Consider the following 17122-nt stretch of genomic DNA (forward strand, 5'->3'; position numbering starts at 1 on the left):
GGACATGGATGAAAAGTGTTGAGACTAATTAAGAACTTATAAAATAGGAATTTACAAAGAAAATAAGATATAGATAGTCCTCATACAACACGGCATCTTGTAACACGGTTTAGCTTTAACACGAATCATAAATTGCGAGAACCCTCCTACAACAGGGTTTCGCACTGACACGATAAGAAAATTCTCTTCAGGGTACGGGTATTGTCATTGTCCAACAACCTTTCCTGTCACTCATCCGATGACATTTGCTCCTTCGCCCTAGTTTGTTATCTGAAAATTAAAGAAGGCCACACCCTAAAGAAAAGATTTCAAAAGAGTAGTAGTTTCTCATTGAAATGGCAACTGAAGGGGGTGGAAATAACATTCCTATTTCCCGTATTTTCAAGTAAACTTTTCCAAACTTTTCAGTCCTTTAAAAGTTAACACATAAGAATCCTTGTTAAGTCCTGCCAGCCGTCTTCCAAGATCCGGTTCCTGTAAGAGCAACAGTCCTCAGGGAGACGAGCCACATGGTGAAGACCGACCGTTAAATTTTTAACCGGTAACAAAGGAAAATAGTTTCCTTCCATGACCGTCAAAGTATAGCACAATAGAAACAACACCCACCTATACCAATACTGTTCCTACTACCTAACACTAATCATTGGATCAAGGTATTATTTAAACCTTTAAAACATAAGAAGAGCATTACAGCAGATTTTAGATGAAACTGATTCAAAATCAACTAATGTAATGGAAGCTTGGAAGAAATTTTCAATCAAGCACTGTATCGACATCATATCGTTGTCGTTGAAAGAATCGAAAACATCAATGTTACATGCGTGTTGGAAGAAGATATGGCTCTCTGCAGTTGAAATAGAAAACGTGTGTGAATCGTCAGAATTAAATTGGTGACATATTAGAACTTGCTAAGATTAGAACTTCCTAAGTCAATCGGAGGCAGTTTTCTAGATATGGCTATTGAGGATGTTCAAAATTTATTAGCGGAAGAAGAAATTGACAAAGCATATTTGTAGGAAATGTCATCTGAAGCTGTAAATCAAATCGAACTTGAGGACACTAGCACTAATGAAGTTTGTGAAGTTAATAATTTAACAATTAAAAATTTAAAAGAAAGCCTTAGCTGAAAATCTCAAGTCATTTTTCTTGAATGCACACCCTTCTGCTGAAAGAAGCCGAAAATTCAAAAGGGAGCAGTAAAACTGTCTAGCTCCATATCGAGAAATTTACAACGACCTGGTAAGAACTAGTAAGCAAAGTAAAATTACAGATTTTTTAAAGAAGGTGCCAGAACTTTAAATGAAGGAAAAAATTCTGAAGATGAAAGTGATCTCATTCCACCGAAAAAAAGTTTTCGGTGATCATACTGAGCAATGACGACAAAGAAATTAAATTTAAATATTTTTTGTTTTGCATTGTACACACATTTATATTTTTAATAAAAATTAAAGTTATTTATGTAAAATTTTAAAAAAAAATACTTGGTTTTAATAAGTTTTTGGAATATAACCACCCTTTTTGTGCTGGCTCTGGGTCTTGTACAACACGGTTTCACACAAAATGGCATTTTCTTGGAACTTATCTACGTGTTATATGATGGCTACTTGTATTTTTGATTTTCAAAAAATTATTTTTTTTCTTTAATATCTAAAGTAGTAATATAGGTTGTCCCACCAAGACCATTCAACTCCCCACAGCCAGATTCCTTGCTTGGAATACATAAAAAATGCCCATAGAATTGTGCCTGTATGACCCATGGTTTTCAAGATAAATGCAGAAGAAAAGTATGATGTTGTATCCAGTGCAAGAAAAAGAAACTTTATTGCAAACATGAACTTGGAGTACTTCCATATGTTTACATAGAAAGATTTTCAAAATGTCCACCACGAATATGAAGACGTGTGGTGTGAAATAGCCGACTCTCCCCATTATAGCAGCATGGTGCCCACCAAAGTACAACACCATTAAGATGAGCAATTAAGTCACTTTCAGTGGTAACTAGGTATCAATAGACTAATTCTTCAGACAGTTTCATAGGAAGAAATCCAAAAGTGTCAGATTTAATGATTGTGACAGCCAAAACCAGACCCTCACGTCCAATCCAGCAGCCTGCATATTCTATATCCAACCAATCATGTACAGAAGCAATGAAATGCTCCATCATCCTGAACCATAAGGCCATGTATTGCCGCTAAGGGCATCATATCTGGGAAATTGGTTATTACATCACAGAGTAATGCCAAGTATGAAAGTCCCGTGAGCTGTTCAGGCAGCAGATAAGGTCTAATCATGTAACTGTCTAATGTGCCAGCCCATACGTTAACAGACCAGGGGACCTCATGTCTCTAAAGATAGACTGCATGAGGATTGGACTGATCACATATGACTGTTGAATATGAGTACCCCATTACATGGGAAGCATGCTTCATGCCTCCACGAGATATGTGCATTACTGGTTTTATGTTGTTACAATAGCCATTCACAAAAGTCACCGTGTTACTGAAATGTAGACTTTGTATGGTTATGTAGTATAATGTGTATAGCCCCTCTGACCATAATAGCCTGTGCACAGTTATTATTGTGCATAAGCTATTTTGGTCAGAGAATCACATTCAGCTCCCTGGCTAATGCACATGTGCTCAACTTGGGTGTTTCTTCCACCCACTAAAATACTTCATTCCACAGTATTGAATCTTCCTATGTTGCCATAAGCACACCATGCATTCTTTCACCAATTACATAGAGATTGTGTGTCAGGTGAACGCTTCCAGGATTTCTTAATCTGTCATCCAACCTGCAACTAACTTTGGCATCAGGAGAATGGTGTGATGGATAGCAATGGCCATACTTCCTAACAGTTCCTAAAGCATTACCATTTTATTGCAAAAGATAAAGTACATGTCACAATACTTACAAATGGAATACATTGTCACCAAGCAAAGGTTACCGGTAGCTACTAGATGTAACCTTTTAAATACAATTCAAATAACGGTTTGACGTCATTCCACTGTCAGTGCATGCATGTCTCAATATGAATGATAGTCATTTTGAACATCTTCGTATGTAAACATATGCAAATACACATGCCTCCAAAACAGGTTCCCTCCCCAGCATCAGATATGATATCATACGTTTCTTTTGCATTTATATCAAGAACTAAAGGTCATGCAGGTACAATTCTTTATGCATTTTTTACATACTTTAATAGTGGCAACTATTATTTACAAGGAATACAAAAGTGATTCATGTCACCATGTTTTACAGTCCTTCAATATAGTCGCCAGCATTGTGTACAACCCGTTTAAAATGATGTTCCAATGATGTGAAGTCGCAGAATACCTGTAGCAGCACCTGTTTTGTTGATAGTTTGAATGGACCAGTCTACTGCCACAAGAATCTCAGGAACAGTTTGGAAGCGAGTGCCACGAAATGGTTCCTTCATCTTAGGAATTAAGTCATAGTCACAAGGGCTTAGATCTGGGGAGTATGGTGGATGGTAAAGCACTTCCCAGCCCCATCGCTTGAACAAATCTTACAGCTTGCGCTGCATGCAGCCCAGCATTGTCATGCAAAATGAGAGGAGCATTCTGCAGAAAGTGTCGCTGTTTTTTTCTCAAAGCTGGTCGGAGATTGTGCTCCAAAAATGAGCAGTAATACTGCGCAGTGACGGTCTGCTGTGGGGGAACGGTATGCGTTAGGATGACACCATCACAGTTGTACACGAGAATCACCATAACTTTCACATTGCTGGGGTTCTGACGAAATTTCGAACGTTGTGGTGACCCGTGATGACGCCATTCGTTTGATTGGCGTTTCAGTTTTGCCTGGTACGATCGGGCCCAAGTCTCATCCAGTGTAATGATATGGCATAAAAAAGCATCTCCTTCGCGCTCATAAAGCTCCAGGTGGGTTCGGGCAGCATCGTATCGTAGCCATTTCTGCATTTCCGTCAATTGATGTGGAAACCATTGTGAAGCAATTTTTCTTATGGACAGGCGTTCCTTCAGAATGTGCAACACAGTCATATGCGCTAATCCTGTTTGTTGGGCCAGCTGACGAATCGTTTGGCGGCGATCACTGTCCATTAGTGCGGCAACAGCTTGCACGTCAGCATCGCTGACACTCGGACGACCTGGCCGCTGCATGTCTGCCACGTTTTGGCGTCCTTCATTGAATGCTTTCACCCATCTTGCTACGGTTCTGTAAGGCAATGCAGATTCCCCGCAAGCCTCTTGAAGCCCTTGATGACACTGTCGTGCTGTACGACCTCTGGCACATTCAATTTTTATCCAACATTGTTGTTCTTGTTTTGAAAACACCCTGGCAACACTTACTTTAGACTGCAAGCTGATACAAGGATCCATTCTTCGCGTCACTCCGCGTGCACGTGACATAGGCAGGACAAGTCTTTTTGCTGAGAGGTAAGGCAGGTATGTAGTTCACGTGTGGTATACGCGATATTCTTTGGTTTTGTTGCATAGCGTTTTTTCAGCTGTGTTGACACTATTAAAGTTCCAACCAAGGAATCTGGCTGTGCAGAGTTTTGGTGGCCGTGATGGGAGTCGCTGCATAAAATCATTGTTATGTGACTTACATACTTTTCTTCTGTAACATTATGCAAAATTAAAATTATATTAGAGACGTCATTTCTTATTAAAATACCAATGCTAATGTCAACAAAAATTTTCAGTGATATATTTTAAATTATATAAATTAGATGGATTATAAATAGCATCAGAGATATTGTTAAAAATATACAAAAAAATGTAATAAAAAGTGCATACATCATAGATTTTAAATTATTCAGTTTACAAGGCAACATCTAATTTTAATCTGAAAGATAAATTATTGATAACTTAATAAATAAATAAATAAAATATTGAAAAAAATTGAGCTATAGATTTTCTAATGTCAAAAACCTGTAATGTAAATTAATTTTAAGAAAAAAAGCAAATATAATTTGACAAAAATTCTAAACCTTTAGAACTGAAATTCAGCTTTTTAAGAATTCTAGTCCTAAATCTGAATTTACTTGAGCTGAATGTGAGCTGAAAATGAAATATTTTGCAGCCTATTGAAATTATTATTTAGAAAAAAGCTAATTTTTTATAGACAGCTAAAGAGAAAGAGCTTCATAATTCTTTTGAGAAATTCAGTTTGGAATTAAGTATTGTTAAATCATACTTAAAAAAAAAAAAAATCATCTAAAGTAAATTTCCAATGTATAAACATTAAAGCTCTCAGCCCCCTTCTTTTTTTTTTTTTTTTTTTTTTTTTTTTTAAATTAACTAGAAAAAGCTAATTTTATTTTTAAACAAGAATGATGCTACTGAGAATTAATATTGCTTTTATTACTAATAGAAATTCATTTAAAATACTGTTAACCAAGTAATAACATTTTGCGAACATAAGTCAATAAAATATTCATAACACAAATAAACAAAAATTTAATAATTAAAGAAACAACTGAATAAAAGCAACTGACATTTTATCCTTGTAGTAATACTATTTCTCACTATATTCAAATGCTGCTAACTAAATGCTCTAAATATTTCAAAAACACAGATGCAGTGCTCATATTAAGAGAGAATATATTATTTTCATATCTTAAACTATACAGCCATCCCTCAGTTTCATTAACTTTAATTCATTCTTTAAAATTTTTTTATAACATGAAGATTTAAGAACTAAAAATCACCACAAATAAGAATTATAAATATTTATTATGATTTACATCAAAAAAGTAATTGCTTGCCAAACTACAACAATAAAAGAACTAATTAAAAGTATATAGTTATCACTAATAACTGTATTTGTTTAAGAGCTAATCAAAACATTTATATTGGTGTTACAAGGTAATAAACCTGAATGTTCAACCAGATTAACTCTCTCAGAATTATTGATGTAAAATTTCATGTAGAAAGGTGACTTTCTCATTCATCACATATGAAAATTTCTTTCAGCTTTTAATGTATCCGATTTTTACTTGGATGTACATTGGAAGAAAGGAATCAAGGTAAAAAAGAGAGAGAGTCGTTTTTTAATTATAGTTAAGAAAATATCATTTATTTATGACACTTCGAGGAACTTTAAAATTTCAGGGCTAAACCCATAATGCTTAAAGGGTTCCAGATGCCTTTTTGATAGAAATTATGCTGCTCTGTAGCCTTAAAATTCTAACAGGCTCTACTATCAAGAATTTACTGCCTTTTCAAGGACATTTTAGCAGACTAAAGATGGTAGTAAGAGATACCCATTTTATGGTATCTAACTTTTGCTTCAGAATCTGAATAGGAGGAAATACAGGGTGTTTATAAATGAATGTTTCAGTAATAAATTTATGTATTACATTATTTGTTGTAAAGCCGACACAGTAACCATTGGAAGCTATCCAAGTTTCTCATGCACTACCGGAGCTATCGAAGTTTCTCAGGCACTACCTGCTGTTTGCTTGTTATGTCTACTGCCTAGCCACAGCATCAGTTCCAAGATGGTGTCACAACAGGAAAAGGGTTTCTGTATGCTTGATTTTAAGATGGTTCAGATTTGTGATTACAATGCTGGGCGAGTTTCATACATAGTTTAGGAAACACCCACTACATAAGATTAACATAAGGTAGGGGGATACCAACAGTTTGTGAAAACTGGATGCCTTTGTAAAGGCAAGAGTTCTGGTTGATCTCATATGTCTGATGAAACAATGAAAGAGTGTGCGAGGAATTTCAACGAAGTGCTTACAAGTCACTTAGTAAGGCAAGCATGGAATTAGACATGCCAAAGAATACATTGTGGAAGGTGTCACATAAGTGCCTATGTTTTAAACAACGCAAAGTAGGATTAGTGCAGACCTTTACACCAGCAGACAAAGTGAAAAGGCATGCCTTTTCTGACTTTTCTGAAGAGATGCAATTAAAAATGGAGGAAGATGATTTTGCAAGAAGACTCATCTTCTGCACTGAAGCTACTTTCCATGTAAGTAGCAAGGTGAAAAAAAATGATGTTCATATCTGGGGAAACAAGAAAGCACATATATATATAGAGCATCAGCGTGACTCTCTAAAAGTAAACGTTTTCTGTACGGTGTCCAACAAAAAAGAAAATCTGAAAGATATCTTAAAGAAAGTGTGTTTAAACATCACTCCAAAAACCTGCTACAGCTAAGGGAGGAGATTTTTATGTTTAAACATCACTCCAAAAACCTGTTACAGCTAAGGGAGTGGATTGTCGAAGAAGTAAACGTGATACCCCACAAAATGTCTCAGCAGGCTGTTCAAAACTTCAGAAATCGGCTCCAGCAATGTATTGCAGTGAACAGCTGCCATCTTAAAGACATTATTTAAAAAATCAATGAGTATAAAATGGTTAAGTCCCACTGATTTCAAAAATAAAAACATTTGTTTCATATATACCCTGGTTTCTTTTTAATAACTCTTCAAAACTGCTCAACTGGTTCAGCCGCACCCTGTACTGTATAAAATAATACCATTGATTTATTATTAATTTTTATGAAACCACATTATTAATTTATAAGCACCCTGTATACTCATAGATAACATGATGATATCTTTACTGAGGTTACATAAACATTTCACTTTAAGAATGCATCTCAGTCACTCAAGTATATCTTCATATTAATTTATGTTTTTTAACATGAGAAGAGCAATATCTACATGCTGGCACACTTCATATTTGAGGGCAACAATATTAATACATGTATCACAGCTTTATACATAAGCATCTAAAAATAACAAACACCTAGTAATTTTGTTATTCAACCATAGCTTTTATATTAAAAGAATAGTTGTTATGCTACAGATCCAAAACTTTTCGATTACTGCATATATTATTTTCATTTAATAATGTAAATTTTATGTATCCTCCGCTAATTTGAATGAAAGATAGATAAAAAAGGAGATGTTAATCTCTTCAAGCGTACTTGAACCAACTTGCTGTATCAAAGGAAACGATCAAATTATAACATATGAGAATAAAATTACACATTTGAGGCAATAATGTCTCTTTTCTTCTTCATTAGCTCAACTGCCCAGGATGGGCCCTAGCAATGTCTCTTATTGTTCTAAAATGCACAACAGATGCAAATCTTTTCCCCCATCAAATATATTACAGATATTTATTAAATTCCCTATTCTTGAATATTTACTATTATCCCCAAAACATTATTTAGATAAATGAAATAACATGTTGTTGCTTTTCAGATAATTTTTAAAAGGATTATTTTTTAAAATAATTTATTTTTTAAAAACTAGTATTATATTGCCACAGAAAATAATAAAAATTTACATTCTGTGTAGGAATTTCTTCTTAACTATGGGATGACTGTATTTAACATACCAACAACTATCTTATATGTGCTTTATTAAATCAGCTGACAAAAGCATGCACCTGTTTCTTTAAAAATATTCTAAAAAAGGCATAAAACTATATAATAACCTTAAATGAGAATAGGTACAAGGGAAAAACTGATAATAAAAATTCAATTTTACTTAAATAATTACACAAAGTCAAATAAAAATTAAAATAAATATTCAAAAGAGAAAATTTCAGAAATGTGATTAGATAGATATGGGGCACTACTAGAAGCTGGCTGCTTCGATAAATTTACTCACCTATGGCCAGTATGCTGCATTAAGCAGTACACGAAAGAAAAAATATACAAACGAAGTTTTAGTTCTCAAATTTTAAAAATTATCATCTACTAATTTAAATTTTAAGTTGCATGATAAAATTTTTAGAAAAAAATTTAAACAAATTATATGTACCTTCTAGATCTTTGATGCCTTTTTACTTCCTTCAAGACAGCCCGAGCTGCTGAACTCAGTTTTGCTTTTATTGATGGCTATTAGGAAAAAAGAAAAATCAGTGTCAAATTTTATACAGCTGACATCAAAATTCTAAATTCTGCAGTTAATCCTTAATTTTAACTATTTATATTATAGCTATTGATAACTACAAGTCCAAAAACGTCGGGTGTGATTTTTGTTACAAGAAGCATTAACAGGGTTCATGATACGGAAATTAAGTACTTTTAAGGACCATTAACGAAAAAAATTAAGTACCTATAAGCAAACGGGAACTGAATTCAAATAAAATATAATTTATGCCTGAACTTCATTTTTGTAATACCATTCTTAAAAAAAGAGATCAGTATGTAGGATGCACTATTATTAAATATAATTAACATAATTATTAATAAGTTCGAGAATAAATAAACTTTATGAAATTTATCAAGGAGCATTATATATTTTACACTTATAAAAGCTGAACATATTTGAAAGGAGATAAGTGACATTTTATTTATGTTTTAATAATAGCTAGTTTTAAGTTGATTATATTTTATATCTCATTTTCTCACATACTTGTTCAGTCTAGAGCTTTAGTAAAGAGTAAGCAGATTTTATGTCAAGTGGCATAGGTTAAAATGAGAAGTAAAATCCATAATCAGCATGATTCACAACAAAAGAGTGGCTGTTGTCATTGCTGCTGCTTGCCTAGAGAGAAACTTGCTGATCAGAACAAATCTGAAAGGCCTGATCTAGGCACAGTTGGCAAGTTTTGAAAGTTAATTGGGCTCTGTCTGATGCAGTTAGTGTTGTAGCTTTGTGTAGAGTTCTAGGGGTTGTAACCCAGTTAAAATATTTTAATATTATTCCAATAAGCCAAAGCACTAGAGTGACAAAATGTTTTGTATTATTTCAAGTCTTACTAAATGCGCTCAATAAGCTTTACATGAATTTTACATTTTTCAGTTTTATCTTGTGACCACGGTAAGGATAAATGAAAGATAATAACTCCCTTTAATATGCAGATATAATTTTTAAGGGTAAGAAGTTAGTTATAAATAATTTAATTAAATTAGCTAGTTAGATAACATCAGTCATTATGGATTTACATGGCTACTATTAAATTTTATTTATTTTTAACAATATTTCTTTAAAAAGTCCTATTAAAATCACAATCTAATAAAATTTCACAGTTTAAAATATATGTAACCAATTTCCTTCTCTTTAAGAGAATTTCTAACAATTATAAATTTGTCTCAATTCGCAAACCAGTGTTCTCACTAGTTTCTGCATGCTTTATCTCCTAACTTGTCAACCTCTTAAACAATGTACCTATGAGGGTTTATTCGATCTGGTAAAAGTTAAACAGTCCAAAATCCCCACACAGACGTGAAGCAAATTATTGCTATGTGTGAAAGTAACTACACATAACACTTTAAATAAGCCTCTTATTTAAAAAGAACTTAGAACACACATTATCTTATGCTAACAAAATCAATTATAGCTCATGGTGATGTAATTAAATAAGAGTCAAATTCAAACTAAATATGTGGACTTAAAGATTATACAATATAATTTTAATTTATGCTGGCTCAGTAACTCTATCTTTATAACAAATTCAAATGTCAGCAAATTACAAATGATCAGAGCTGGCAGGAACTAATGCAGAGAACATGCAGAGATAAGAAACACACTCTGTCTTACACTCCAAAAACCTCAATTTAAAAACTGCCTAAGTGATTTGCATTCTGGTGAGGAAATCGAAATGAGAAATTATAGTAAAGGCTGAAATTATAAACAACTGGGTAATTTACATAATAATAACTGTACATACATTCGAAGAATAATTTTCTTTCTCTTTATGTATTCAGTTTCTTTCTTCAATGCACTTCCTTTTCATTTTGGATTTTCTGGATTTAAAGATTTCTATTATTCCAAAAAACTAAATACATTTAGAATGCATAGAAAAAGCTGCTAATTTTATTTTAGTCATATGAACATTCAGAAGAAATATGAAATATATATGGTAAGGGCTGGTTACAGAGCTTATGTGGCAGAATTTTAGAATTTAGTTACACACTAAGCAACAAAGTCTAGAAATGACAAAACTTTTAGAATTTAGAAAGGCACTTAGGCAGCAGAATTTAGGATCCACATAGATTGCATCAGGTAGGAAAATGTCTAGCACCAAACCTGTGTGTGATGCATTAAGGCATATTAGATGAATCTTTTAAATTGTCAGTTTTCAATTTCTTTATTAATGAAAAAATAATTTTCTATAATGCCTGTCCATGTGATAGGATTGATGCATTTTTGATATTTCCCATGCTTGTGCATTCTAGTAAAAAGCAGGGGAAATAAGGGGAAGATAAACATGTTAAGAAAAAGATTTTAGTATCATAAATAAAATATTTATATTATGTTTTCATTGTTCTTCTACACGTTCTCCAAAAAGTAAGAAATTCATCGCAAACTTTCTGTAAAATACATCCATGACATGTTAGTATTATGGAGGCATTTTTCATTTTATTACATTTTTCTGAAATCTTCTAGAATCGTGGGTCTATAAATCTTGCCTTCAAATCCTTCTAAACTTTCCAGCAATGTCTAAAATTCTAAATAAAAATTACACCTATGAATTTTATAACAGAAAAGGTCAGAAATATTTGGGGAAAAAATAAGAGGGGAAAAGTATAAAATTAATTTTATAGAGAAAACTGATGCATATTCTGAAAATTCTGAATATTCTGAGACAAGAACATGGGAAAAGCTTTTACCATAAAAATATTGAAAAGAAGTTATTTCTAATTAATCACACAGCTATTTTGCTTTTGCTAAGAGCTGTTTCATAAATTATGCTTTATAGCATTATACCTTGTTTATTTTTCAGATTCAAAATATTGTATAATAGGTGGCCAAAATAGAACTATATAATATGACAGCAAAAAATAGAAATGTTTTATAAAAATGTTATTTTTTAAATATAACTTCAACATATTACCATTATTTTAATGACATTTATCAGTGTTACAATGTTTAAAAAAAATTGTCGAAAAATTCCCAGATCTCAGAATTAAAAATTTTCTACAGAAACTGATCTCAAAATCGCCAAAATGTTGATAAGTCATCAAATTTAGAACCATTTAATAAAAAAAATTCACATCCCTAAAAGCTAAAAGTTGTTTAATAGCTCTTTATTTGAAAAAAAAATGAAATAATTTCAAAATGATTATGTTTCATTTCTTGCTCAGAAACTCAAGTATCCCACCATTAATATTGGAAATAGGAACAAACTACAATCCATGAACCCATTCAAAAGATAACCATATTTGTCAGTGATCGCCAAAAATATTCCTCCAAAATGCTCATTCACACTAAAAATGGCAGTCATAAAAACAGACAGAAATTTCTGATGATTAAAATTAAGGATCTTCTACCCATTTTAGCCAAAATTAAGGACATTTAAGGACCAAAAATTGCTTTAAAAAAACTTAAGGAATTTTAGGACTCAAGGACTGTAAGAACCCTGAATTTATATGCTGCTACTTTTTCAGGTAATAAATAGATATACTGTAAATAGGTCATAAATATTGTAAATGGAATATTCATGTGTTTGATGAAAATGAAAATAGAATGTTTAAAGCATGATGATCTTCACATGCAAATTTTCTTTCTGTTTTCACAACCGCAGGAATGGGATGAATTATAAATTTTCTCAAATTTAAATCCGAGAATTCTAAAATGTTATCAAATCTCTTGAATCTTCTTGTGAAAATAAGAAAAAAAAGCAAAACAAATGATTTAATATTAAAAAATTTAATTAAAGCAAAATTTGAAATCTGCAACTAAGGAATACAGTTTATAAAAATACACTTATATTTATTAAGAATATATAAATTAAATTTAGCAAATGCAGTACTCGATGAAAACTCTTGAATTTTTAACTTTCTTCACATATTTTTAAATAAACAAGGTGTCCCACAAGTCTGTAAATATTTTAAAAATTCATAAAAATTTAAGGAATAAGTAGAATTAAATGCAGTTTGTGAAAAAGTTACTCTTGTGAAGGTGATTTTTTTTGGGGGGGAAGGGGGTAAAGAAGGGAAAAAGATTTAAAATTTTCATCTCTTCAATCACATACTTCAAGGAAAACTATATTTGCATGCAGGCATATGTTTGCAAGTATATTAGTCTTATTCTATGTATTCCACAAATTACAGTTTGCAAGTGAGTTACAACACCGTTAACTGCATATCTGAACGGATGTAGCATATTTGATAACCTGTAGCATATCTGAATGGATGCAAGAGATTTCATGACAAATGGCATCCTTTGACTGTACAAAAGATGGGCTATTGTGATACACTCTGAACATGACATAATTCCAAAACCAATAAAAAAGTGGTGTAAGTATGGCGAGTGAGGGCGACCACTCATTTCTACAGTGATGGCTAATTTATCACTCTTCGGTAAGTTTTTCTTAGGAACATTTTCACTTCAGTGGTGATATGAGGAGGTGCCCCATATTGTATGAATGTCACAGCATCAAGGACATTATATTCCATTAAATGCAGCATCACGTTCTCTCGCAGCAGCTACAAGTAGCATTTTCCAGTATCCAGACAGCTTTCACACAGTGGTTTTCAAAGAAGAAAGGGCTCACAACATTATATACATGAAAAGACGCCAAATACTTAAACACAGTGAATTTAGAGGCTAATCAGTATAGGCACATGGTTTTCCTTTTCCCAGATTCTACAGTTATGGATGTTGACTGTTCTATGCAATGAAAAATGAGCCTTATCTGCCCACGAGATATTGAGAAGTCATTGCGGATCACTGTCATCACTGATTTTCGAAAAAGGCCAGTTTAAGAATTCCTATTGCTTAGTTTTGCCATTTGATAAGAGCTAATGGACTGGTTGCAACTTGTACGGGTACAATTTAAAAATATTGTGAAAGATGTGGAATACCAATGCCTTCGGTATACCACTGTTCCATGCCATTTCTCGCATGCTACTTACTGCAGTTGCTGATTGTTCACTTAAAGTATCAATCTGCAAAGCCACATAAGAAGTCCACACCTCTGGCAAATTTGGTGCACTGCTATGAAGGTGATGATACTTCCTGCTTCTTCAAAATGTTCTACCTGGGAAGTCAGTCTGGAAAGAATGATTGGACCTGAAAGAATGATTCTTCCATCCCTTCAGTGTCGAAAACCTTTGTAAAGTTTCAGGTAGTAATTACTAATTGAGGTAAAACAACTTCACTAATAATGCTTTATCCACTTCAGCATCACAAATTTTATGTACATACCATAAGAGGAAAAACCATAAATGAGCTGTTAATCATAAAACCTGGTCTCTAATTTATATACATTTCTTGTTACTGCGTGTGTGCGCTGCTTCCTATCGGCGATAATTTTAACTATTTTTTCCCACCAAAAAAAGTCCCCCTCCACAAGAATAACATTTTCGCAAAATGTGTTGAATTCTATCAATTCCTTCAATTTTTATGAATTTTAAAATATTTCAGATTTATGGGACACCTTGTATGCATATATATATATGTGTGTGTGTGTGTGAGTAAAAGTTAAAATTTTACTTTTCTCGAATCTTTTTAAATTAAATCAGATGTAGAAGGGATGAAATTATTTCAAATTAATCACGATAAAGACTACATATGAAATATTTCCTACAGAACCTTATTAAAAAAAAACTTTATTTTAAAAGTTCAAAGCACTAGACACTTTAACAACATGAGGATAGAAACTGGTGATCACATATGGTTACAGAAAGTTGTTTCAGTTTTTAGGCTTTTTGTTAGTATTCCTTGACATTAGGATCTTTTCCGAAAGCTAATTTGTTCCAAATTGTAAGATTATTTTCATTGCTTTCTAGTAGTTTCAAGATTAGTTTTTAGTCTTAGTCTCTAAAGAATATAAACGAAGAATATGAAAGACATGGAAATGAACAATGTAGCTTAACTATTAAAAAATAAATCAAATCATATGAAATCTGATATTTGAGCAGATTAGAGCAGACCCAAGCATGTCTATCCTTATCTGATTGAGTCAGCTTATGCGGTACCCATTAATTGAACTTGTATGTGAAGTTTATGCGACGCACAGCACGATTGATGGACATGGCACTGACGTTTAACTCCTTAACAAGCTCTTGAGTGGTTGCATACTGATCTTCCACAAATTCTCACAGGTGGGCCTCATCGACATCAGTAGGCCGGCCAGAGTACTCTGCTTTTCGAATATTATAGTCCTTGTTTCTGAACTCTCTGTACCAAACCTTCATAGTGTCATATAATACAGCATTAGTACCTAAAGCTATACACATGATTTCGTAACATTCTGTAGCTGATGTTTTACAACAGAACTGGAAATAAATGATGGTTCTAATCTGGTAGCGTGAGAGTTCCATTTTAGACACCTTGTATTTAATGATAACAATATTTTTTTACAGATTTCATAACACACTGTTCTAAAGCAAGTTTCTTTCTTTCAAATTCCAAAAATCGTTTGACAAAATATAATTAAACAAGCCAATGCAAACTGTTCGTGCAGATGATATTTGTGGTGGCAGTAAACTTTTGTTAAAATCTGATTCTTATAGAATGGTTACATTTTTCTTTCAGTTTATTATATTTTCTTAATTTTTTACAAGAATTTAGGCATTATAGATTCCTTCTTCATTCATTTTTTTGGCCACATAACACATTAAAAATTTCTAAACTTCTAATTTTCTCAAAAGTAAACAAGTAAGGTAAGAACTGCAGCTTACTAGCTCGCTGCAATTGTATGTCAAATCAGACTATGTAGTTTCATTGCCCATTTCCCCAACCCCTCTAAACTACTACTGCTTTTTACTTACTTGTATGAAGTAAAAAGTAAGTATTCCAACCCTAAATAATTTCGATCATGGTATTTCATCAGAAATACATATTTTGACAATTCCTGAATCCATAGGATGTTTTTTGGCGTGTGTGACATCTATGTGTACACACAGAATAAAGAACCCCTTTTTCTGAACCAGATTTTTAAAACTGATTTAAAATGGATTCAAAAGGGAGTTTTTTGTGACATCTGTACGAACATATGCATATACCATGCATAACTCAAAAAATATTAGCGATAGAATGTTCAAATTTTGTATACGGGGCTGTTATAACATCTAGTTGTGCACTTTGCTTTTTTTATTGCAATCAGCAGTACCAAAATATATATATATGCCAACACCCTAACCCAGCTTAAAAGTCCTTAACCAGTCTTTATTTTTGCAATCATTGGTTGTAATCATATACTTCCAATTACAGAAAAGTTTTACATGATGAAATGGACCGCAATTTTTGATGTTATTTCCAACTTGCCTTGAGGGATTAGTTAAGTTACAATAATTCGAGGAAACAAGTTTAAATGAAGTGCAGCAAAAATACAGAAGTGTTTAAATGATGAAAATAAGTAGTGTAACATTAAAAAAAATAATTTTGGACAAATAACAAAAATCTACCTTTAAATGCGGTCTCCCAGTTTCTATACTTATGTACGAAAACATTTTTATACTCATTATGAAAAAGTAAAATTGCAAAAGGTTTGACTCCCATATGGCAAAAATTGAATAGGATATTTAATTTTAAAATCTATAATTTTTGGTGCCATTTTCAACTTGTCTCATCGAATCAGTTAACGATGTTAGAATAATTCAAGGACACCAAAAATACAGATGCGTTTTAAATGACAAAAATATCCCCATTTTGGCTATGTCAAAAATTTAAAATACAATTAATTTTGGGCAACTAACATAATCTAATTTTTAACGTGGTCTCCCAATTCCTATACTTGTATTTAGAAAATTTTTATAATGAAAAAATAAAAATACAAAAAATTTGACTCTATGACAAAAATTGATTAGGGTATTTAATTTTAAAATTTGCAATTTTTGATGTCATTTTCCACTTACCTTGAGAGACTGGTTAGTTAAGTTAGAACAGTTTGAGGAAATAAGTTTACATGATGTGCAGCAAAAAATGTTTATAATAAGCCGTACACAGAAGTTATGAGTGTCCAGATCAGATTTTTATTTTTAAAATAAAGAATATCTTTGAATTTTTCTTTTTATTGCTATATAGTTTTAGTGTTTACTTCAGCATTCATGCTTTTGCTTCATTGTAAATATTCCATTTTGCCTTGTATTTTACAATTTAAGAGCTTTTTCCCATTCTGTCATGAACTTTTTTATTTATATGTTTATCTATTTTTACTGTTCTTATTTTTTATGCTTACATATTTTGCATTTTTTAATATCATTTTT

At 32.3% G+C, this 17122-nt stretch overlaps 1 protein-coding gene across 4 annotated transcripts in view; it reads right to left on the bottom strand.

The window, feature by feature from the left end:
• Slob (Slowpoke binding protein) overlaps window positions 1–17122 on the bottom strand; it is a 111264-nt gene that overhangs the window by 28461 nt on the left and 65681 nt on the right. For 2 of the 4 annotated variants that reach the window (XM_035352503.2, XM_085825732.1), the window contains one exon: window positions 8781–8857. In XM_035352503.2, coding sequence (XP_035208394.1) covers window positions 8781–8857 — 77 coding nt within the window. Of the gene's footprint in view, window positions 1–8627; window positions 8642–8780; window positions 8858–10635; window positions 10712–17122 lie in introns of all 4 variants that reach the window. The other 2 variants (XR_015043585.1, XR_015043586.1) reach the window with 2 other exon arrangements.

This window comes from Stegodyphus dumicola, chromosome 10, assembly GCF_044657685.1.
Source record: "Stegodyphus dumicola isolate Sdum_Otavi_A_Nest chromosome 10, ASM4465768v1".
In the NCBI taxonomy this organism is placed as follows: domain Eukaryota; kingdom Metazoa; phylum Arthropoda; class Arachnida; order Araneae; family Eresidae; genus Stegodyphus; species Stegodyphus dumicola.